The sequence below is a fragment of the Kogia breviceps genome, chromosome 3, assembly GCF_026419965.1.
Source record: "Kogia breviceps isolate mKogBre1 chromosome 3, mKogBre1 haplotype 1, whole genome shotgun sequence".
NCBI classification, from domain to species: Eukaryota; Metazoa; Chordata; class Mammalia; order Artiodactyla; family Physeteridae; genus Kogia; species Kogia breviceps.
The window spans coordinates 1,521,385-1,545,234 of record NC_081312.1 but is presented as its reverse complement, the minus strand read 5'-3'; the positions used below and the strand labels follow the sequence as shown (position 1 = coordinate 1,545,234).

The 23,850-nt window shown below is 52.6% G+C and overlaps 1 protein-coding gene across 1 annotated transcript in view; it reads right to left on the bottom strand.

Moving 5' to 3' along the window:
* LOC136793739 (collagen alpha-1(I) chain-like) overlaps positions 1–23,850 on the bottom strand; it is a 37,652-nt gene that overhangs the window by 4,881 nt on the left and 8,921 nt on the right. Inside the window, exons 6-7 of the mRNA XM_067027592.1 lie at positions 11,776–12,052; positions 9,577–9,672 (exon numbers count right to left, since the gene is read on the bottom strand). Coding sequence (XP_066883693.1) covers positions 9,577–9,672; positions 11,776–12,052 — 373 coding nt within the window. The remainder of the gene's footprint in view (positions 1–9,576; positions 9,673–11,775; positions 12,053–23,850) is intronic.

The window sequence follows — 23,850 nt, the reverse complement described above, 5'->3', positions numbered from 1 at the left end:
TCCTTCCTTCTCCATGTCCACTAGAGCCTCAGCGAAGGTGCCCCCAGTCTCTGATGAGGAAAGGGGGTCTGTAGCTGAGAAGCCCCCTCCTCGTGCCTCATCTCAGCCCCCAGAACAGTTGCCCTGGGGCCCTGCAGGCTCAGGCCTGCCGCCCCCTGTCCCCGAGGGCGCTGGGTGGAGGGCGGCAGGGGCTCCCTCAGCCCCCTTGAGGTTGCGCCTGAGCACAGCGGGGGCCCTTTGTTGGCAGACATTCCCAGCTGTTCCCCAGCTGCGGCCCAGCGCCTTTCCTCCCTAGCCGGTCTCTCCTTCCCCATTAACGCCCAGCCCTCCGCCCCAGACACCTTAAAGCGGGGCCCGATGATCCCAGCCCGCCGCAGGCCAGCTCAGTTTGCCCTGAATCTGCAGGCAGCCCTTTGTCCGGCACCCTGTCCGGCCCTGACGGCCCCCTGGGCTGCTGGGGCCGGCCTGGTGGCTAACGTCAGGGGGCTGAGATACAGCTAAGGCGCCGCGTGGGCTCTAGTGAAACCCCACTGACGAGCGCGGCCCTGCTTGGCGGCTCAGCTGGCGGGCGGGCGGGCGGGTGGGTGGCGGGACCGGCCTCCCCAGCACCCCCTCCACGACCCTGCGCGCCCTGGTCTCTGAGCTCAAGGGTGGCAGGGACACGAGCGCCGTGGACACTTCAGGATTCCAGTTCTCAGGAGCCCGCCTAGGCCCAGAAGTGCTTTTTAGGCCAGATCCCCGGCCCAGGCGGTCCTCAAGCCTCTGTCAGGCCCCACGGTTGGTAGCGCTGGCCCCCTGGCCGGACCCAGTGGTCCTGAGGAGGGCCCGCTGGAGACCGCAGGTCCCGCCAAGTGTTTCTCAGCAGAGAAGGGAGCCTGGCAGGGCTGAGCAAATCGATGTGAGCCCTGGGTGGGGACGGGCTCCCTCCCTGGCCCCCCACCCCTTCCCCCGACTCCAGGCTGCCAGGCCTGGAGGGGCTGGGGGGCGTCAACCCTCGGCGGTCGAAAGGAGGTGTTCAGGGGTCGCTCCACCAGCTGCTAGCTGGGAGAACTTGGCAAAATGGATCACTTCTTTGAGCCTCAGTTTCTCCACTCATAAAATGGGCACGATTAGGTTACTGGGAGGAGGAAGCCTGACTCTCTGGAACGGTCTGGCCTGGAGCCCCCGCGGGCCGTGTCCTCGCCTCCCGCACAGCCGGGGCCCTGAAGCTCACTGCCTCTGCGGACCCTGCCGCTCCGCTGCCTCGGCTGGCCCGTCGCCCGCTCAGACGGGCACTGTCGACCAGGCCAAGCCCTCAGCTGCTGGTGTGGCTGCCGGGCGCCCCCGCCTCTCACCGGACCTGGCTGCAGCGGGTGCCCTGGGGTCCCGGCTCTCTCTGATCAAGGGCAGCAGAGCAGGCTGCCCAGCCGGCCTCCACCCTGGTCTCCGTGCTGGGGCTGCAGACTCAGAGTCTGCGGGGCTGGGTGAGGCCGAGAGAGAGAGTGGTACCTCGCAGAGGGTGCCGCAGCCTTCGCTGGGTGCCGGCCCAGGGCTCCAGGATGGCCCGTGCGGCTGGAGCTTCTGGGCTTTGATCTGAAATCCGCTTATGAATGTCAGCAACGAGTGAATGTGTTTAAACACAGGGCAGTGGAGAGGGATACGCAAGGAAACAGGAGGGGTTAACAGTGTTCCCTGGGGGTGGGGGTGGGCTCCAGGATGGGGGGGGAGGGGAGGGGGAGGCAAGCAGACCTAAGGGGCTGAGTTGAGACAGAAGGGCGCCCGGCATCTTGCCCCTAGCGCAGAGCTGTGAGTGTGCGTCCCTGTGTGTGCGGCGTGTCTGAATCTTCATTAACACCCTGCCCTGCCCGTCTGACTCCACGTGGCTCAGGGGACCTGGAGGAATCAGCCCTGCCCCATCCGTGGAGCGGCCAGCGTGCAGGGGGGAAGTAGGGCGCCCTCAAGGACACCGGGACAGGCCGGGTGGCTCGGGGGCTCCCAGGAGAAGGTCCTCAGCATCGCTGGGCTCGCTGAGCCTGGGCAGGGGCTGCAGACGCCAGCTCCGCGCACGCAATTTCAGACTTAATCCCGGCAACCCCCTGGGGCCGGGGGAACGTGTCCGTCAGCTTCGGGGAGCGTGCGGCAGCCCCTGCTGTGTGTCTGCCCACCGCGCTGGGGGCTTATAGGGTCGGGACCCTGCGGGACTCCGAATAGCCCCCAAAGGAGGCTGCAGAGATGGAGGCACACATGCTGTTTCTTTCTGCAAGGTGCATTTGGATGCCCGGGTTTGCTGGTGGGTGTGTGTGTGTCTGCGTGTGTTTCTGAAAGTGTGTCCGTGTCTGTTTCTGTGTGGATGCTTGTGGGTGTGTGTCCGTGTGAGCTGATGCCTCCGCAGAGTGGTGGGCAGCGGGCCGGGTGCCTGGAGGCCGGCCCCAGGTCTCGGCAACTTCAGCAGGACACAGGGAAGAGGGGAGGTTGGCCTGGGAGGTGTGGGAGAGGGGCCGGGAGGGTCAGAACCGGGGGGCCCCCAAGGCACAAGTTGAGGCAGAGTCAGAGGCCGGGAGACAGGAGACGCGGGCGAGTGATGAGAGCCAGGCCGAGTGGAGGAAATGTCTGGGCCTGGCTTATCTTTTTGTAAAAAGCCCTAAAACCTGCCAAGGCCAATTGTAGAGGAGAGGGTGCTGGGCTGGGCCCTCTCCCGCTGCCACCACCCCCGCAGCCAGAGAGCCGCCCCTCCTCTAAAATATGAGCGCTCAGGACGCTATTAGCCCCAGGCAGCTGCCGTTTTCCAGTCAATCTGCTAAATCTATGCTTCTGAGAAGACGCACGTCCTTAGCCAGGGCTGAGTGGGTTCATATAAAGGTGGGAGAAACCCCGCTTCCCTCATGTCAAGATGTCAGAGGCTGAGAACATCAGCTTCACCCTCTCTGACAGCTCCGTCCCCGGACACCCAGTCTTGCTGTACCTGAGACTCCACACAGCCAGAGATCACCTGGCCTCGCCTAGAGGCACCTCCAGCCTTTAAAATATTGTGGTGAAATATACATAACCTCAGAGCCATCATCTTAAGTGTACGATTATTCAGTGGCCACCTAAGGCCACCCACAGTGCTGTGTACCCGTCACCACCATCTGCGTCCAAACCCCTTCATCATCTCTAACAACTCTGCCCCATTAAACACTACCCCCCTCCCCCTCCCCCAGCCCCTGGCACCCACCTTCTACTTTCCACCTCCGTGAAATGACTCCTCTAGGTACCTCATATGAGTGGAATCATACGGTATCTGTCCTTCTGTGACTGGCCTGTTTTACTTAGCATGATGTCCCCAAGTTTCGTCCATGTTGGAGCAGGTGTCAGAACTTCATTCCTTATTACGGCTGAATCCTCTTCCATTGTATAGATGGACCACATTTTGTTTATCCATTTATCCATCCACGGACACTTGGCTTGCTTCCACCTTTTGGCTGTTGTGAATAATGCTGCTGTGAACATGGGTGTGTAAATATTGGTGCGAGTCCCTGCTTTCAGTTCTTTTGAGTAGTTACCCGGGAGTGGAAATGCTGAGTCATATGATAATTCTATGTTTAACCTTTTGAGGAAATGCCAAAGTATTTTCCATAGTGGCTGCACCATTTCATATGCCCTCCAGCAGTGCACAAGGGTTCCAATTTCTCTGCAGTCTTTGCCAACACTTGTTATTGTCTGTTTTCCTGCTATTGGCCATCCTAGTGGGTGTGAAGCGGTGTCTCACTGTGGTTTCGATGCGCATCTCCCTGATGGCTAACAACGCTGAGCGTCTTTTCATGTGCTTGTTGGCCATTTGTAGATCATCACTGGAGAAACGTCCACTCAAGTCCTTTGCCCGTGTTTGAATTGGGACCTCCAGCCTTTTTGAGGCCTGTCTTCCTAAGTCACAGAGGACATGAACACTGCCAGGCTGGGTCTCGGCGCTCTGGGTTTAAACTGCAGGAGCCCGGGATCCCATCATGCTGAGGGATGCTGGGGTGGGGGCTCTGAGAAGCTGGGGGTCATTAGGACAGGAATGACCTCTCGGGGGGACAGTGACAGGAGATGGGGTGCTGAATGATGGCAGAGCCTCCCTGGCTGCAGGTGCTGGGGATGCCCAGGACCAGCAGGGGATTTCCCTGATGGATGAGGGTGAGCCATGAGGACCCCAGGGTGCCCGTGCTGAGTGGGGGTCTTTGGGGAAAGTCTTCCTGGTGGTCTCTGTCTTCCCTCCAGGCCTGGGGCTTATGCTCATCACATTTGTCCTGCCAACTGTTCACTCAGCAAACACTCCTGGGCACCCTGGCTGTGCCAGTGCCCGTGGTGCCCACAGGGAACCAGGCCAACTGGACTCCTGTCCCCACGTGGCCCACAGTTTTGAGCTGCGCTGCCCAATTTAGTTGGTACTGGCCACTCCTAACTATTACAATTTAATACAATGAAATAAAATGGGGCTTTTTCTAGCCAAGACGGAGTACCATGGACCCGATCACCGTCCCACCTGACATAAGCAAGAAGTGGACAAAAATATATAGAAAGTCCATTCTCAAGGTGCAGGACATTGGGTAGTGGAGTATGATGAGAGACTGGAAATCATACAACCACCTCAGCTTACTGCCCTGGAGCTGGAAGGAGGGATGCAGGGGGCTCCCTGGAATGGGAGATGGAGCTGAGGGGGGGACCAAGGAGGTGAGGATATGAGGCTAGCAAACTGGAGAGGAGAGAGCAGCACAAGAAAGCCCTGGGGTCACAGAGGGTCCCTTTCAGGGTTCAGTTGATTCCGTTGAGGAATGATCAGCTCAGGTGGGTCACGGAACTACCAGAGGTGGGGAAAGGATTAGGAGTGATAGGCTCAGTGCTCAGGGACAGTGCATGTTCCACAGTCAGCCTGGAAAAGGTCAGGACTCCTGGACCTTGGGCAGAGTCCTCCCAAAGGCCTTGCTTCACCAGTGGGGTGACCAGACTTAGAGCACTGCTCCACTTCTGCCTAGAAAGTCTTTAAAGCAGTGCCCCAAAGGATCAAATTATTTCCAAGTGACTTGGCTACTTCCGAGGAAAAGATCAAGAATCCAGAATCTGATAAGATAAAATTCATAGTGTCTGGAATCCAATAAAAAATTCACAAGCATCTAAAGAAGCTGGAAAATACAATGCATAATGAGGAGATAAATCACCAACACCAAACCAGTACTGACACAGATGTTAGGATTAGCACACAAAAGCATTAAAACAGTTATTACAATTGGATTGTTTTTGGATATGTTCAAAAAGTTAAGCAGAGACATGGAAGACCCCAGTTAGACTTCTAGAGATGAAAACTCCAATGCCTGAAATGAAAAACATAGCATATATAATTAGTGGTGGATTGGACCTTGTGGAAGAAATGATTAGCAAACTTGAGGATGTAGCGTTAGAAATGATCTGAATACAAACACAGAAAAACATTAATTTAAAAATAAACAGAGTATCAATGAGCTTTGGGAAAACTCCAAGTGGTCTAATATGTTTAATTGGAAACAGAAAAAATACTGGAAGAAATAATGACCAAATGTTTTCCACATATGATGAGAGGTATAAACTCACATCCAAGAAGCTCAAGGAATCCCCAGCATGAGAAATATGAGAAAGAAAAAAAAAAGACAGCAAAACTCATCTAAATCAAATTTCTCAAAACCAGTGATAAAGGCAAAATCCTAAAAGAAGCCAGAAAATAGAAGAGAAGAATCATGCTGTGGAGCCAAAGTAAAGATGACAGCAGGTTTGTTGAAAATGCAGGACAGATGGTAGAACAACATTGTCAAAGTCCTCAAAGAAAAAGAAAAACTAACAATGTAGACTTCTATACCCAGTAAAAATATCTTTCCAAAACAAATACAAAATAAAGAGTTCTGCAAACATACCAAAGCTGAAAGAACTTCTCACCAGAAGACCTGCACTACAAGAAATGTTAAAAGGAGTCCTTCAGGGAGAAGGAAGATGATACCAGCTGGGCATTTGGAGCTACATAAAGGAATGTGGAAAGTACAGCAACTAGCACTTTTATAGGTAAATACCTCAGATGTATTATTATTATTATTATTCAAACACATTTAACAGGTAATTGTTTAAACATAGATGATAATAATGCAGTGTGGAGTTTATGACATACATACAAGTAAAATGCATGCAAACAGCAGCATAAAGTTTTGGGGGGAAATAAGTGAAAATATTATATTTTTAAGTTATTATATTGTACATGAAGTGCTATAATATCACTTGAATAGGACTGTGATAAATTAAATGTTTCCTATAAACCTTAAAATAATAAATAAATTACAAATCAAAGAGCCATAGCTAATAAGCCAACAAAAAGATAAAATAAAATTGTAAAAACGCATTGAATTAATCCAAATGAAGGCAGAAATAGAGGAAAAGGAGAAAAACAGTTGGGACAAATAGGAAATAAATAACAAGAAAATGGACTTGAACCTACCAAAATACATTAAATGTAAATGGTCTAAATATCTAAAATGAGAGACAGGTGGACAAATCAGGTAGAAAAGCAAGATCCTAATATATGCTATCTATAAGAAACACATTTTAAATATAAAGATACAAATAAGTTAAAAGTAAAAGAACTGGAAAAGATATCCTATGATAACACTAATCAAAAGACCTCTGGAGCGGCTATATTAATACCAGACAAAACATATTTCAGAGCACAGAGTATTGCCAGGGAGAAAGAAAATTGCTTCATGATGATAAAAGTGTCAATTCATGAAGAGGACATAATAATCCTAAATGTTTATGCACCAAATAACAGAGCTTTAAAATATATGAACCAAAACCTAATAGAACTATGAGGAGAATTAGAGAAAATCCACAATTAAAGCCAGGATTTTAATACCTCTCTTTGAATAATTGTCACAACAAGTCGACAGAAAATCAGTAAGGCTAGTAAAGACTTCAGATTCAACTGACATTCATGAAACACTCACCCAACAACAGAACGGTCATTATTTTCAAGCACACATGGAGCATTTACTAAGATCGACCATATTCTGGGCCATAACACAAGTCCAAAAAATAAAAAAGTATCCAAGTCATAAAAAGTATGTTATCTGACTACAGTGGACTTAAATTAGAAATGGAAGAGTTCTGGAAAATCCCTCAGATTTGGAAACTAACACATTTCTTAATAACCCATGGGTCAAAGAAGAAATCAAAAGGGAAATTGGAAAGTGTATTTTGAACTGAATCCAAATGAAAATATAGCAAATCCCACAGATAATGTGTGGACTTAGCTCAGTCACTCCTTAGGGGGACATTTATAGCATCAAATGTCTATAATAGAAAGGAAAAAAGATTTCAAATCAATGACCTCAGTGTCCACCTTCAGAAACTAGAAAAGGGGAAGCAAATGAAACCCAAAGTAAGAAGAAGAAAGGCAGTAATAAAGATCAGAGTGAAAATCAATGAAATAGTAAACAGAAAAATGATAGAGAAAATCAATAAAACCCAAGCTGGCTCTTTGAGACGATCAATAACAACAATAAACCTTTAGGTAGGCTGATCAAGAGAAAACGGGAGAAAACAAATTACCAATATCAGGAATGAAAGAAGTGACATCAGAAGTGATTCCACTGACATTAAAAGGACAAGAAGTGTTAGGGACAACTTTATACCAATAAATTCAACTACTGAAAGGAAATGGATAACTTCCTTGGAAGACACAAATAACCAAAGCAGGATGAGATATATAGCCTGCTAGTCTTAGATCTATCTATTAAAGAAATAAAATGTGTACTTAAAAACCTTTCTACAAGACTTCCCTGGTGGTGCAGTGGTTAAGAATCCGCCTGTCCATGCAGGGGACACAGGTTCGAGCCCTGGTCCGGGAAGATCCCACATGCTGCAGAGCAACTAAGCCCATGCACCCCAACTACTGAGCCTGGGCTCTAGAGCCCTCAAGCCACAACTACTGATCCCGTGTGCCACAACTACTGAAGCCCTAGCGCCTAGAGCCTGTGTTCTGCAACAAAGAGAAGCCACCGCAATGAGATACCTGCACATTGCATTGAAGAGTAGCCCCTGCTCGCCTCAACTAGAGAAAGCCCGCGCAGCAACAAAGATCCAACACAGCCAAAAATTTAAAAAACCAAAACCAAAACCAAAACCTTTCTACAATGAATACTCCAGACTTGGGTTGCTGATGAATTTTACCGAATGCTAAAGGAAAAAACACCACCAACAACCAATAATGATGAACAGACAGTAAATCAGCACAGGAAAGGATGCTCAACCGTGTTAGTCCTTATGGAAATGCAAGTTCAAACCACAGTGAGGCGCTCCCACACGTATCAGAATATGGTAACACTAAAAACACTGGCCACACCCAGTGTTTGAGAGGCTGTGGAAGGGGCTGCGAGTCTCAGACCTGCTGTGCGGGGGGATGTAACGTTGTACAACCATCTCGGGGAACAATCTGGCAGCTTCTTAAACCATTAAACTTCCCTGGTGGTGCAGTGGTTAAGAATCTGCCTGCCAATGCAGGGGACGCGAGTTTGATCCCTGGTCCGGGAAGATCCCACATGCCGTGGAGCAACTAAGCCCGTGCGCCACAACTACTGAAGACCGTGCGCTTAGAGCCCGTGCTCCGCAACAATAGAAGCCACCGCAACGAAGAGCAGCCCCTGCTCACCGCAACTAGATAAAAGCCTGCGCGCAGCAATGAAGACCCGACGCAGCCAAAAAGAAAGAGAGAGAGAGAGAGAGAGAGAGAGAGAGAGAGAGAGAGAGAGAGAGAGAGAGGGAAAGAAAGAAAAATAATGTGAAACGCTTGTGTTTAAAAAAAAAAAAAGAAAACCCCCCAAAAAACAAACAAAAAAACGTATACCTGACGTGTGATCCAGCCGTTCCTCTGCATGAGAAAGAACCCACGCACACAGAGCTGTGCGTGGCAGTGCAGAGCAGCCTTATTTGTAACAGCGCCAAACCGGACACAGCCCGGATGTCCATCAACACCCGAATGGACAAGTAAATTGTGGTATGTCTAAGCGTGGACGCTTGTCAGCAAGAAACAGCACACCAGGGATGAATGTCCATATGCCGAGTGAAAGAAGCTGGACAAAAGATAAAATCTAAGTTACTAGCCTGTAAAGAATGTATAGAAAATTCTAGAAAATGCAAACTAGTCCAGAATGACAGACTATGGATCGGAGCTGCCCAGGCGCTGGGGCCGGGAGCAGAGGGTGAGAGGGCTGGTGACAAAGGGGCACCAAGGTGTCATTCGCACTGGGTCTGGATGGCTGTACCTCTCAAACTGTTTACTGTAAAGACATACAGTTTGCTCTGTATCAGCTGTACTGCAATAAAACGACTAACTCAAATAAAATTTTAAAAATCCAATCCTGCAGTTGGATTGGCCTCCTGTCCAGTGCTCAGTGGCCCCCACCCCCAGACGGGGCAGGTAAAGAGCATCTTTGCCTTGAGGAGAGTGTCCCTTAGAGGGAATGGTGCACACGGGTTGGACCGTGGCCAGTGGTGCCATCCGTACCGTGGGTGTGTACCACCTGGGGGACAGCAAGGAGGAGGGTGACCAGGTCTTGGGGGTACCCTCCGTGGGGGAGGGCCCTTTCCCCATCCCGGTGAGGACAGAGGTGTGGTGGCTTCCATGCAGGGTGACGCCAAAGTCCAGTGGTGGTGAGGGGCCTAAGGCCAGAGGGGAGGGCGGTACCCCTGGGGGTAGGGGCGCAGATGCTGCGGTCTTGGTCAGTTCAGGTCGGGGGTGGGGTCAGTGTTGAGCCTTTGGGGAAGAGAAGAGGACACAGCGGGGCGGGGGCGGGGCAGGTGGACCCACCCCTGCAAGTGTGATGCTTGGGGTTACAATCAGTGGGGGCAGGTCTCAGAACCTCCCTGTCCCTGGCCCGAGGGGAGCTTCCCTGGGACAGACGAGGGTCCCAGGCAGGTTAAGGCTTTGGGGAGCCCCCCGTTCTGAGCTCCTGCCTCTCCCTCTGTCTTGGGGACCCCGCCACTCCGGGGGAGAGTGACCCCCGGCCGGGACTCCGGGCGCCTGGCTTACTGCACCCTGCCACTGTCTCCCTGGGGGGCAGGTGCCAGCTCAGGGCAGCACAGCTTAGCCGCTCAGCCCTCACATGGGGGCAGTGAGGCTGAGGAACCAGCCTGAAGATGGAGGCACACCCCAGCCTGGCAGGGGAGCTGCGCTGGCCGTGGCTGGGGTGATGCTGTCCCCCAGGACGTGGCGCTGGGCGCAGGCGACAGACCCTTGTGCATGGCTGGGCGGGCCGGGGCTGGTGGCACCCACGCTGGGGCTGGCACTTGGCCTTCGCTCGTCCTGTGCTCGGTAGGCTGGGTGGCCCTCTCCTTGCTCTGTCCCATCTGTCCCTTGGTTGAAATTGAGCAAACCCATAAAAGCCAAATGACTCTGATTGCAGAGGACGGTCCACGGCCCAGGTACGCGTCGGGACTTGTGAGGCCGAGTTGATAAAAACGTAATAAGTTCCAACAGAAGATATATTTTATGACAGGTGTGGCGTGGCCGTGTGTAACTATGCTTACGATTAATTAACTTTTCGCGCCGTTCATTAAGCTTCGTTATTTATGAGGCGGGGCACCACACGGTCAGGCAAAGTCACGGGAGGGAAGACCCGATTAAAAGCAGAGCAGGTTGTCGGGGGGGGGGTCCCCCGGGCCGGTTCCCAGCTCTGGCGTCTGCAGGGGCCTCGCTCGCATCTGGGCCCGTGTAGGCTGAGGCCAGGGTCGGGCCATGGGGCAGCTGCAGTTACTCTCGGCTCATTCCTTGTGTGATTGGAAATAATTGTATTTGTGGTTTGCGCAGAAACTCTGCAACATATTGATTTTTCAATTACACCGGGAGGAAAACGAGAATGAGATGGAGGGAGAGGGCCCGGAGCGGGCGGCTGCGGGGTTACAGACGGAGACCCCAGGTGGCCGACTGGGCACGGCTTCGGTGGGGGGGCCTGACGGGCCAGGGACCTCAAGCTGGTCAGCACCTTGGGGCCTCTGAGCTACAAGTGCCTTCAGATGTCCGGCTTTTGTCCGACTGGGGAAACTGAGGCCTAGGTGGGGGGAGAACGACCTCACCTGCGGTCTGAGGCCGGGGTGGACCGGGTCCCCCACCCCAGGAGTCCTCGGGCCGAGGCCACCACCTGGGAGAGCAGCCCTGTGCCGCCCGGGCATGCTCGGCTCCAGTGAGGGGGTCAGGCTGTGCTCTGCCCTGGTGTGAACACGTCAGGTCAGGACAAGCCAGAACCTTCCAGGAGGGGCCCATGGAGCCCCGTGGCAACTGTGCAGCCGGGGTAAGGACGCTGGGGCTTGGCATCCTCTGCAAACTCTTCCCAGCATCACCTGCCCTCAGGTGACCGACATCACGGGCCTCTTCTCACTACTCCCTCTTTAAAATTTCAGTCCTGGCCAGAGTACCCCCTCCTCTGTGTCCTCCCAGGGCAGCCCCAGTCCTGTCTGCCCCTTCCCAGCTTTGGCTTCTTGTTTCCGGTCTGGCCGGCACCACAGGGCCCCTTTGGGGACGGCGGAGGTTTGTGGTGGGGGCGGAGCCAGCTCTCTCTGCGTCCTTGGCCCCAGGGGGGTGAGGACACTTGGGCAGTAGGGGAACATCAAAGTGAGGCTCGCGGCTTGAGCCCCTGGCAGCCCTGGCGAAGGGGCAAGGGGAGAGGGGCCCTGGCAGGCGGGTCGTGTGGGTACCTGGCCCGGGCAGGGGTGCTGAGGTCGGAGTCGGGGGTCACGGTCAGAGGGGTGGCTGCAGGTGTCAGTCACCCTCTCCGCTCTGCCTCCTTCTCTCGTCCCCGAGCTTGGCGCCCTGGGCCCTGGGCTTGGGCGGGGATGACGGTGCTGTGATGGAGGAACTGGGTGCTGGCAGCAAATCGAGGGCCCCAGGGCCCCCCAGCTCAGGGGAGGCTGGGCAAATGAGGGCTCTGAGCCACAGGAGCCGAGCTGGGGGCAGTGCAGCCCAGGGGGCTTCCTGGAGGGGGAGGCGCCGCAGCTGGACCCGGAAGCAGGGTGGGGCCGGCTCTCCCAGTGCTTCCGCTGCAGCCTGGAACGTGAGGAGGAGATTTCGCAGCACCAGACTGCGTGGCTGGGGTGGGAGTGGCGGGCGGCCATGGTGTCCACGAGCTGTTTGCAAACAAGGGCCCTGTCGGAGGCTGGGGCACAGTCTATCCTGGGTTTTAATTGAAAAATCAAATTCTTATTTTCTCCAAAAGCACCCCGCTCACTTCTAAGCCCCCATAAAGCTCTATGGGCAATTGCATTTCCCCGTGTTTTCCTTTTTTAAAGAAGTGGAAACCACACAAAACAGAACACATAGGACCCGGCTGGCAGCAGCCTCCGTTATCAGGAATCTCTTGGTGTCCCCTGAGGCGAAGGGGACACCTCCCTGGGATCAGAGCTGTCCTGGATCTGACAGGTGCATGTCCTGCGGAGGTGAGGTATCAGGTGGGGGGAGTGGACCCGGAGGCAGGACTTCGGGGACCCGATGGGCCCATCCCAGGTGTTGGACACCTGGCTTCCCAGTGGGGAAGCTTCCGCAGGGCCTGTCCGGGGACCTGCACCCACCCATCCCCCCAGGGGTCCACAGTTCCTCACCTCCTCCTGAGTGGGAGACAGGACGCAGGGGCCCGGGCCGGCCTGGCACGCAGGCGTGAACACCAGTGTGAATGCGTGTGTGCGTGCGCGGCGGGCGGGTGTGTGTGCACACGGGCCCGGCTGGGGGTGACCGCCCGGGGTGGGCCCCGCCCCGCCCGCCCCGCCCCTCGACGACCACCTGTAGCCTCTTCTGGACACTGTCTCGGGGACGGGAAGTGGCGGGTGTCTCTCGAGTCGAGGTCACACCGTTTCTCCAGCTCCTTCTCCGGCCACCATCCAGGGGACTGGATGGTGACTCCTTCCCGTGTGCCGGTGGTCCCGTGGGTGCCGGCGGCCTCAAGCCCCGGATGGGGGTCTGCCTGGCAGCACGGTGGGCTCGCCGCTGTTCAGCCCCCACGGGCACCGGCCGTTCTGGGCTCCCGACCCACGGTCCAAGCCTGGGGTCTGGGGGCTGTGACCCTCCTACAGCCCAGGATCCCTGGTGCCTGAAAGGAGGGTGCTGGGTGCCACGTGGCCTTGGGGAATTCTCTGGTAGCTCTGCTCGCTAAGTGTGTCTCTGTGCAGGTCTTTCGAGCCCAGGGTGGGCCGTCGGGAAGTGGAGCCGAGCGTGACTGTCCCTGTCCGTGGGGAGGACCCCTCTTTTGGGCCGAGGGAGCCCAAGGGGGAGCCGAGGGGGGTTCCTCTGGCTGCAGGGAGAGCCCACAGGCTTGGGATCCTGTTTCCTGGCAAGGCCACTGCTTCTGAGTGCCCAGCCCTGTTTCCTGTTTCCGTTTGGGGTTCAGTCTCAGCCCAGAGAGGCCCAGGGCAGTGAGTGTTGGGTGTCTGGACTCTAGCTGGGCGGGGGGGGGGGCGGGCAGCGGCGGGGCTGGGTGTAAGCACCCTGGCTTGTCCATTCCAGAGGGACAGGGGCCCTGAGAGACTCAGCCCACACAAGGAAGGGCAGGGGCCCAGGGAGACCTCACTTCAGGGCGCGACCCTCCCGCTTGGGCCTGAGCCCTGACCCTCGGGGGCTGCGACACCCACACACCTAGCCTGGCTGGGCGCACAGGAATAAGGGTGGAGCCACCTGCCGGCCCCCGAGCCCGCCCTGGCTGAGCTAGGCCTGGGGGAGGCCAGGGGGGCCTGGCTCCAGCTGTGGCAGCCCCTCGTAGACTCCAGCCAGGCCCCCTGTGCCTGAAGATGGCCCCAGGCTCCTGCCTGCCCCGGGGCTGGGCCCCTTCTCGGAGCAGTTTGGGTGGACAAGGCCCAGATGCTGGTCTTGTCTTTCAAGGAGGCGGGGGACGTCCCAGGCGGCTGTCCTGGGCCCCTCCTCATCCAGGGCACTTTTCACGCCGGGCCAAGGCCTCGGCCCACTGACACCCCCCCCTCCGCTCCGCCAGGGCTGTGGCCACCGTGGCTCGAGGGTTTCTCGTGGACTGGCGGCCTCCCCTGACCCAGGAGGAGCCTGGACTCCCGACCGCGCGCGGGTACTTCCTCTTGACCTCCTCCCTCTTCTGGGGCTTTCCAGCAAGGCCTGAGGAAGTCTGACCCAGCCCCTTCCTCTGCGTCTCAGGAGAGGCTGGTCAGCCACCTGGACTCCCACCCTCCAGCCCCCTCTATGGTGAACAGTGGGAGACAGAGGAGTGTCCCCCGTAAAGGGCAGGACGGGGCACTGGGCCATCCTCCGGCCCAGGATGCGGCGTCTGGCCCAGCCCAGCAGCAGAGGGCGTGGCCTGCACACAAGGGCCACGGGGCGGCCAGGCTGGGGCGTGGGGCTGGGGGAGCCCTGTCTTGCTGCATGACTAGCACGTTCCCTAGAGCCCATCTGTCCACTCCCCTCTTTGGTACAGAAGGGTAAACTGAGGCACAGAGAGGGCAGGGGTATGCCCAAGGTCACACAGCAGGCGGGAGGCAGCCCCCAAGTCTCATGGCAGGCTGGTCCCACCACAGCCCACAGCTGGCGGGGGTGGAGGAGGGCTGCCCCTGGCGGGAGGGCGGTGTCTGAGGGCCGAGGTCGGGGTCCACGTCCACCCGGGTGGTGGCGCGAGTCAGCCCAGCTCGTAAATAACCACGCAGGCAAAGGATTTAATTTCCCCTCGTTCGCTCCTGTGTTCTTGCTGCGTCGTAAATCTCTGCCGTTTATGACTCTCTCTTCGGTACTTTTGCGATGGCTGATAATAGCTGAGTAAGTGGCAGAGAGGATGAATTCGGCAGCAGATTTTAAACAAACACGCACGTCGGAGCCATAAATAACTCTAAGCAGAGGCGGCAGTGGGTGCCACCTCGCAGCTACCCTGGGGGCGGGGGACCCGCCACCGCCAGAGGGAAGGGCTCTGGGCTCCCCACCCCGAGGGGGGCAGGGGCCGGGGCGGGGGGAGGGGGCTCGTGGCCAGGAGTTCTCAGTCTCCCGGAGCAGGGACCCACCTGGGCGAGGGCACACACGTGTGCAGTGTGTCTCTTCAGGCTCCCGGCCCGTCTGAGATGCATGGTCGCATCCGGGGGCTCTGTGCGCCCTCCGTCGGATGAGTGGCTGCCAGAGCCCTTGTTCAGTGGCTGAGGGGGCGGGGCTGGAGCCCAGCCCGCTCCGCCCCCGGGCCCTGCACCCCGAGGGCTCCCTTCTGCTGCCCTTAGCCTGGAGACCCCAGGCCAGCCACCTGCTGCCAAAGGTGTCCCTGGCTCTGATGTCCATGCTCCTACCGGCCAGCTGGGGAGACCAGACCAGGCTGGAGGGGCAGATCCTACAGAGATCTGGGGCCAGAGGGGAGCCAGAGGGGGGGTGTCCACGCGAGAGGGGGGTGGAGGCTGGGCCGGAGGACTTTGGGAGCCCCTTGGTCAGGCTTGTGGCCGGGGGACAGGGTGGTGAGGCTGGATCCCAGAGCAGAGCTGCTCTCTGCCCTGGGTGCGGGGCGGGTAGGGGCTCCTCTCCCCTAAGGCCGTCCTCTCCTCAAACAATGAAGGATGAGGGGCACACGCACACCTTCATTTACACGCGTGCACGCGTGCACGCTCACCCACACGTAAAGTCCCCCGAACGGCAGCCGTCGGTTTGTCTGACGTCCGCTGAACCCTCAGACACAGTCCGGGACCTCGGCGCCCACTGGGCGCCCGTGACCCACGCCCACCATTGTTTATTTTCTGCTAAAATTTGCTTTGCCCTGCATGGTGCCGGAGCATCTCCTCATAAAAAAGCCATAAACGTAATTGATATTCTCAGCATTTCGAGAAAAAATACGAGCATTAAAGATATACAGTACACCCCATAAAATCCTCTCATATTTCTTCTTTATGGTGGGTTCTAAAAACAAATTCCCTAAGACGCATTACACTTAGCACAGAGTGTGTTTGGGAGGTGGGGGGTTGGGGGCTGGGGAGGCTCTTCGGATGGCTGTGAGCTTCTCTCCAGTCCCGTCTCGTCTCAGTCCCCGCCTGGCCATGGGCCGTTTTCCTAGAAACCCGGTTAAACTGGAAAAGGTGATTGCCTTGTTACAGGCTCTGACCACAGCCGAATGCTGGGCACGTCGTTTCATCTCAGTGCTGCGCGGGTTTCTGTCTTCCTCCAAGAAAATAAAATGCCTCACGGTGTACCCCCATGCTGATTCGCCCACATTTGTGATTCCATGGGGACCGGCTCTCCTTGGGTGGGAGGGTTGGTTTCAGAGTCAGCTGTCCCGAAGCTCTGTACTGCCTCCTTTGGGCCAAGTCAATGAACTGCCTGCCTCAGTTTCCCTGCTGGTCCCTATGGGTTTAACTCAGAGGGGCGGTCACAACCTGCGATGTAAATGCATGCTTTTCTGCTACACTATCTTCCTCCTTTTTTTTTGGTTTTTAACATCTTTATTGGAGTATAATTGCTTTACAATGTTGTGTTAGTTTCTGCTTCATAACAAAGTGAATCAGCTATACATATACATATGTCCCCATATCCCCTCCCTCTTGCGTCTCCCTCCCTCCCAGCCTCCCTATCCCACCCCTCTAGGTGGTCACAAAGCACCGAGCTGATCTCCCTGTGCTATGCAGCTGCTGTATCTTCCTCCTTCACAAGACTAAAGCTCCAAAGAGCAGGGACCACATTTTGCTTTAAACTTTTTTAAAAAGTTTTTATTGGAGTCTAGTTGATTTACAATGTTGCGTTAGTTTCAAGTGTACAACAAAGTGACTCAGTTATACATATCCACATATCCACTCTTTTTTAGATTCTTTTCCCACATAGGCCATTACAGAGTATTGAGTAGAGCTCCCTGTGCTATATAGGAGGTTCTTATTAGTTATCTATTTTATATATAGTAGTGTGATTATGTCCATCCCAATCTCCCAATTTATCCCCCATCCCCTCGTAACCATAAGTTTGTTTTCTACTTCTGTTTTGTAAATAAGTTCATTTGTACCCTTTTCTTTAGATTCCACATATAAGCAATATCATATGATATTTGTCTTTCTGTGTCTGACTTACTTCACTCAGTGTGACAATCTCTAGGTCCATCCCGTTTTAAACTTTTTTATTTTTAAAATAAATTTATTTATTTTTGGCTGCATCGGGTCTTCGTTGCTGCTTGCGGGCTTTCTCTAGTTACGGCTAGCAGGGGCTACTGCTCTTTGCGGTGGGCGGGCTTCTCACTGCGGCGGCTTCACTTGCTGCGGAGCACGGGCTCTAGGCGCACGGGCTTCAGTAATTGTAGCACACGGGCTCAGCAGTTGCGGCTCACGGTCCAGAGCACAGGCTCATCAGCTGTGGTGCACGGGCTTAATTGCTCCCCGGCATGTGGGATCTTCCCGGACCAGGGCTTGAACCCACGTCCCCTGCGCTGGCAGGCGGGCTCTCAACCACTGCGCCACCAGGGAAGCCCGTGTTTTAAACTTTAAAATCAAATTTACTGAGATGAAATTCACATGCAATGAAATGCATGCCCTTTTTAAAACAGTAAACTTTATTTTTTAGAACAGGATTAGATTTACAGAAAAATTGTGACGCTCGTACAGAGAGTTCTCATATACCCCAGCCCGGTTCCCCTCTTATTAACCTCTCATGTTGGGATGGTATATTTCACACAGTTCATGAACTAATAGTGATACATTATTACTAAGTAGAGTCTGTACATCATTCAGGTTTCCTCAGTTGTTTCTTAGTGTCCTTTTTCTATTCCAGGACACTGACTGACTCATCACCTCTCCTTAGGCTACTCTTCTTGGTCCTGACGGTTCCTCGGACTTTCCTTGTTTTTGATGACATTGACAGTTTTGAGGTGAACAGGTTGGGTGTCCTATAGGGTGTCTCAATCGGGATTTGTCGGACGTTTTTCTCCTGATTACACTGGGGCTCAGGAGGACGATGCAGAGGTAAGTCCTACTTCCCGCCCATCATTTCAGCGGCTCCTACTCGCGACAGGACGTATCACAGTTGATGCTGACTTTGACCTCTGGCTGAGGTAGTCTGAGATGGCTCCCCTGCTGGAATATGACTCCTCCCTCAGCCCCCACTTTCCACGCCGTCCTTTCTGGAAGGTCACCCTGCAGCCCACGCCTGAGGACTGGCGAGTCACCCTCCACCTCCTTGAGGGCGGAGCATCTACGTAAATGATTTGGAATTCTTCTGCAGGGGAGAGTTGCCTCTTCCGCATTAAGTTATCTACTGCACTTACTTATAGCAGTAGGGACGGACCCAGGGGTATTCATTTTATGCTTTGGGATGGTCCAGCGCTATCTATTTTATTGTTCAGCTTGTCCCCGTCTCGGCCATAGGGAGCCCTTCTTGTCTTTGACATGCTTATTGCTTGTTGACACTTTCGTACTTTCTGGCTCAACAAGAAGCTGCAGGTTCTCTGGATGTTTCTCTGCCCCAGCCCTAGAATCAGCCATTGCTCCGGGGAGCCCTGGTGCCTCTTATTGGAGCACCCTGTTAGAAGAAGCAAGGTGTGGGCCCTAGGTGTGCTGGTTGCTACTGGGGTGTTGCTGCTGCTTGGCCCTCTCGGCTGACAGAGCCAGGGAATACCCGTGGGTACCAACGTGTGTACATACACGCATGTCACGTACGTGACTCATGTCTCTCTCTCTATTTCTTTATGCAAAGCATCTGTATTAGCAGTCAGGGGTCTCCAGAGACACAGACCAGTAGGACGCACGCCGACAGGGAGGTTTGTTAGGAGGAGTCAGCTCGCCCCGTCGCGGAGGCTGAGAAATCCCACGAGCTGCCGTCCGCGGGCTGGGGACCCAGGGAGCAGGTGGTGCGATTCACCCCAAGTCCGAGGGCCTGAGAACCGGGGGAGCCGACGGCATCGCTCCCATCTGAGGACAGGAGATGAGGCGAGACCAGCTCAACGGTGAGGCAGGTGCAAAAGGGCACATCCATCCCTCCTTCTTCCACTTTCTGTTCTATTCAGACCCTCAGCGGGTGGATGAGGCCCACCTGCACTGGGGAGGGTCACCTGTGTTACTGGTCCACCTGCCCGGGTGCTGATCTCATCCAGTAACACCCTCACACACACCCAGAAACGGTGCTTAATCTGGGCGCCTGTGGCCGTGGGGTTGACACACGAACCTGCCCATCCCCCATCCATAACACTGTTAAGCTGAGTTCCTGCAGACGTCTTCACCTCGAATCCTTCACCGTGTGGCCGTCCCAGCCCCCTCCCCGTGCTGTCTGTGACCTCCCAGTCCAGCTGTGGAACCTGGCTCCCCCACCGTGGACCTCATCGTTCATTCCCAGTGCATACGTACAGCAGTATCAGAATCGTCCATGTGTCCTCCCTGTGGGGGGAGCAGCGGGGGACTTGGCCAGGGCGCAGGGTTACACGAAGCTCCTCTTGTCTGTAATCTCACAGGCTCCACTCCTTTCTGAAGTTACTGAGATCAGCACTTTCCCTCTCACCTCCTTCAGTGAAGATGTTTTCATACGTTTTTCTTCGAGTTAGGCTCTTCTGTCCCAGTCCACACATCTTCCCGGGAACCCTCAGCCTCCGAACTAAGTTTTCGACATTTGCATATATTAAGACCACTTATTTGCATAAAGCTGTTTGCTGTGACAAATGCATAGGGTCACGTATCCATCTTTCCGGCCTCATACAGAACACTTCGGCTGCCCTCAGAATCCTGTGTGCTTCACCTGGTCACCCTCTGCCCTCTGCCCTGGGACCCTGTCTCTTTGTTCTGTCTCTCTGGTTTTGCCTTTTCCGGAACATCATAGAGTTGGAATCCTACAGAGCATAGCCTTTTCAGATTGGCTTCTCTCCCCTAGTCATATACATTGAAGGTTCATCCATGTCTTTCTCTGGCTTGACAGCTCATTAATGTTTATCCCTGAATAATATTCCACTGTATGGATGTACCGGGATTTGTTTATCCGTCACCTACGGAAGGACATCTCGTTTGCTTCCAGGTTTGGACAATTCTGAATAAAGCTGTTATAAACATTTGCATACAGGCTTTGTGTGGACATACGTTTGCAAGTCAGTTGGGTAAATACCTAGCAATTCAACTCTGGATCATATGGTGAGATTATGTTTAGCATTGGAAGAAGATGCCAGACTGTCTTCCACAGTGGCTGTACCAATTTGCATTCCCACCAGCGAGGGATGAAAATTGTTGCACATTCTTGAGAGCAATTGGTATTGTCAGTTTTGGGGAATTTGGCCATTCTAGTAGGCATGCAGCGGTTTTTCCTTGCTTTAATTTGCATTTCCCTCATGATAAATGGCATTGAGTATTTTTCGTATACATTTGTTTATATTTTTTCGTGAGGTGTTTGTTCAGAACTTTTCCTTATTTTAAAATTGGCTTGTTTCCAAATTGTTAAGTTTTAAGAGATCTTTGTGTATTTTGGATTTAAGTCCTTTATCTGATATGTGCTTTGCAAAGATTTTTTCCTGGTATATGGCTTGTCTTTTCATCTCTTGACGGTGTCTTTTGTTTTTAATTTAAAAATGTCTAACATCAATTTTTCTTTCATAGATTGTGCTTTTGGTGTTGTAACAAAATACTCATCACCAAACTCAAGGTCACACAGGTCCTATGTTTTCTTCCAGAAGCTTTATAGTTTTGAGGTTTGCACTTAGGTCTACGATCCATTTGAATTAATTTTTGTGAAAAGTGTCCATAGTCTGTGTCTAGATTCACTTTTTAAAATTTTGAACATGATGTCCAATCATCCCATTGTTGAAAAGACCGTCTTTCTCCATCGGGTTGCCTTTGCCCGTTTGTCAGAGATTGATTAACAGTATTTGTGTGGGTCTATGATCCGGCTCTCTATTCTGTTCCATTGATTCTTTTTTTTTTTGGTCTATTCTTTTACCAATACCACACTCTCTGGATTTCTGCAGCCTTAAATAGGAAGCTTGGAAATCGGACAATGTGAGTCCTCCAACTCTGTGCTTCAGTGTGTGCTGTGCATCTTAGGCCTTTTCTTACTTTCTGTATAAACTTTTAAGAATCCTCTTGTCGACAGCTACAAAATAGCTTGCTGAGATTTGATTGGGAATGCATTGATTGCATAGATTACATTTGGAAGAGCTCATTTTAACAATAACTCGTCTTCCTATTCATGAACATGGAATAGTATCTCTCCATTTATTTCCATCTTTTTTGATCTCTTTCCTCAGAGTTTTGTAGTTTTCAGCATATAGATCCCATACATATTTTGTCAAATTTATAGCAAAGTATTTCAATTTGGTGGTGGGGGGGTATGTTGTAACTGGTATTGTTTTCTTAAGTTCAATTGTACATTGCTGATTTATAGAAAAGCAATTGACTTTCATATATTAACCTTGTGTCTTGAGACCCTGCTACACTTGCTCATCAGCTCCAGGAGACAGAGAGACAGACAGATGGGTAGATAGGTTTATTTATACGTACATACATAGATTAATTTTTGAACGTAGAAATATGCTTGGTCACGGTGTATAATTATTTTGATATATTGTTGGATTTAATTTGATAGTATTTTGTTGATGAATTTTGCATCTACATTCATAAGAGTTATTGGTTTGTAGTTTTCTTTTTTTTTTTGCGGTACACAGGCCTCTCACTGCTGTGGCCTCTCCCCTTGCGGAGCACAGGCTCCGGACGCGCAGGCTCCCAGCAGCCATGGCTCACGGGCCCAGCCGCTCCGCGGCACGTGGGATCTTCCCGGACTGGGACACGAACCCGCGTCCCCTGCATCGGCAGGCGGACTCTCAACCACTGCGCCACCAGGGAAGCCCTGTAGTTTTCTTTTAATGTCTTTGTTTTGGTATCAGGGTAATCCGGCCTTACAGGGAAATTAGGAAATGTTCCCCCTGCTTCTATTTTCCATGACAGAGTGTAGAGAATTGGTATCTTTTATTTCTTAAATGTTTGGTAGAATTCAGTGATGTCATCTGGGCCTAGTGCTTTCTTTTTTTGAAGGTTTTTAGTTATTAATTATTGTTCCAATTTCTTTAATAGACATAGTTCTATTCAGTTGACCAGTTTCTCCTTGTGTAAGTTTTGGTAGTTTGTGTCTTTTAAGGAATTGGGCCATTTCACCTTAGGTTTTGAAGTTTGTGGACATAGAGCTGTTCACGCTATTCTTTTATGACTCTTTTAACATCACGGACCAGACGTGATGCTGCCTCTTTCATTTCTGATATTGGCAATTCATGTCATCTTTTTTTTCTTGGTTAGCCTGGCTAGAGATTTATCCATTTTTTTGATCTTTGCAAAGAATCAGCTTTTGCTTTTGTTGATTTTCTCTATTGCTTTCCTGTTTTCAATGTCATTGATTTCTGCTCTAATTTTTATGATTTCTTTTTTTCTATTTGTTTTGGTCTTAAATTGCTCTTCTACTGCTAATTTCCTAAGATCAAAGCACAGATTTATTTTAGATCTTTCTTCTTTTCTGACACATACAGTTAACACTATAGATTTCTCTCGGAGCACTGCCTTCCTCGTACCTGCAAGTTTTGATGGTTTCATTTGGTCCAAAACATTTTAAAATTTCTCCCAAGACTCCGTCTTAGGCCCATATGTTAATTAGACACATGTTGTTTAACTTTCAAATATTTGGGGATTTTACAGCTTCTCTGTTCTGTTATTATTTCTAATTTAATTCCATTGTGGTCTGAGAGTATCTCTTATACGATTTCTAGTCTTTTTTTAAAATTGGAGTACAGTTGAGTTACAATGTTGTTTTAGTTTCAGGTGTACAGCACAGTGATATATATATATATATATATATATATATATATATATAATCTTTTTCAGACTCTTTACCCTCATAGGTTATTATAAAATGTTGAGTAAAGTTCCCCGTGCTATACAGTAGGTCCTTGCCGGTTATCTATTTTATATATAGTGGTGTGTATATGTTGATCCCACACTCCTAATTTCTATTCTTTTAAATCTGTTACGGTGTGTTTTCGGGCCCAGAAGTGCTCTGTCTGGGTGGATGTGAGGAGGGTGTGGCTTCTGCTGCTGTCGGGTGGAACGTTCCAGAAGTGTCCCTGGAGAAAGCGGATTGACGGCCGTCATGGTGGCTCTATTCTCCCCGGTTTCCTCACTGCTCGTCCATCGGTTACTGCAAGAGGGCTGTTCACATCTCAGCTATAAACTTGGACTTGTCCATTTCCCCTCGCCGTCCCGCCGGACTTTGCCTCGTGTCTTCTGATGCTCCGCGCTGTCGGAGGGCAGGTCAGGCTCTCCCAAGGCCGAGACTCCAGAAGTTATGAGGAGGTTCCCCTCAGTCCCTCGGCTGCTGCGGCCTCCCTGTCCCCAGCAGGTCCCTCTCTGAGTTGCAGGCCGCTCGCTGTTTGCCAAGGTTGCGCAAAGCAGCGGGCAGCAGCGAGTCTGCCGCGGGGTTGGGCTACTCTCCCCAGTGGCCCCTCTTCCACGCGCCCCCCCCCACCCCCGCTGCCCCATAGAGGGTTACAGTTTTCTCCTTCAGTGTGTCAGTACCAGCCCTCCGGCCCGAACCTCGACGTATGGAAAATGCAGCCAACAGGTAGCCAGGGTGAGAAATAACCTTCTCTGCGAACCGTGAGGGTCTGAGGTCGCTGCTATACCCCAGCATGGCCTGGCACGGGCTGGCTAACAGAGAGACTGGCGCCTCGATTCGGGGGCCGCCGTCCACAAACCGAAGTGCATGGCATTGGCCCTGGGGCTGGCAGGGTTGTGTGAGGGTCTGTGATTCGAGGCTGGAGGCTGCTCCTGTCCTGCGGCGGTGGAACCTTTGACCAGACTGTCGTCTATGATGTCTTGGAAAGCGACAGCTAGAGGAGGTTGTGGATTCAGGCAAAGAGGTTTGGAAATCTCAGGCTGCAGGAA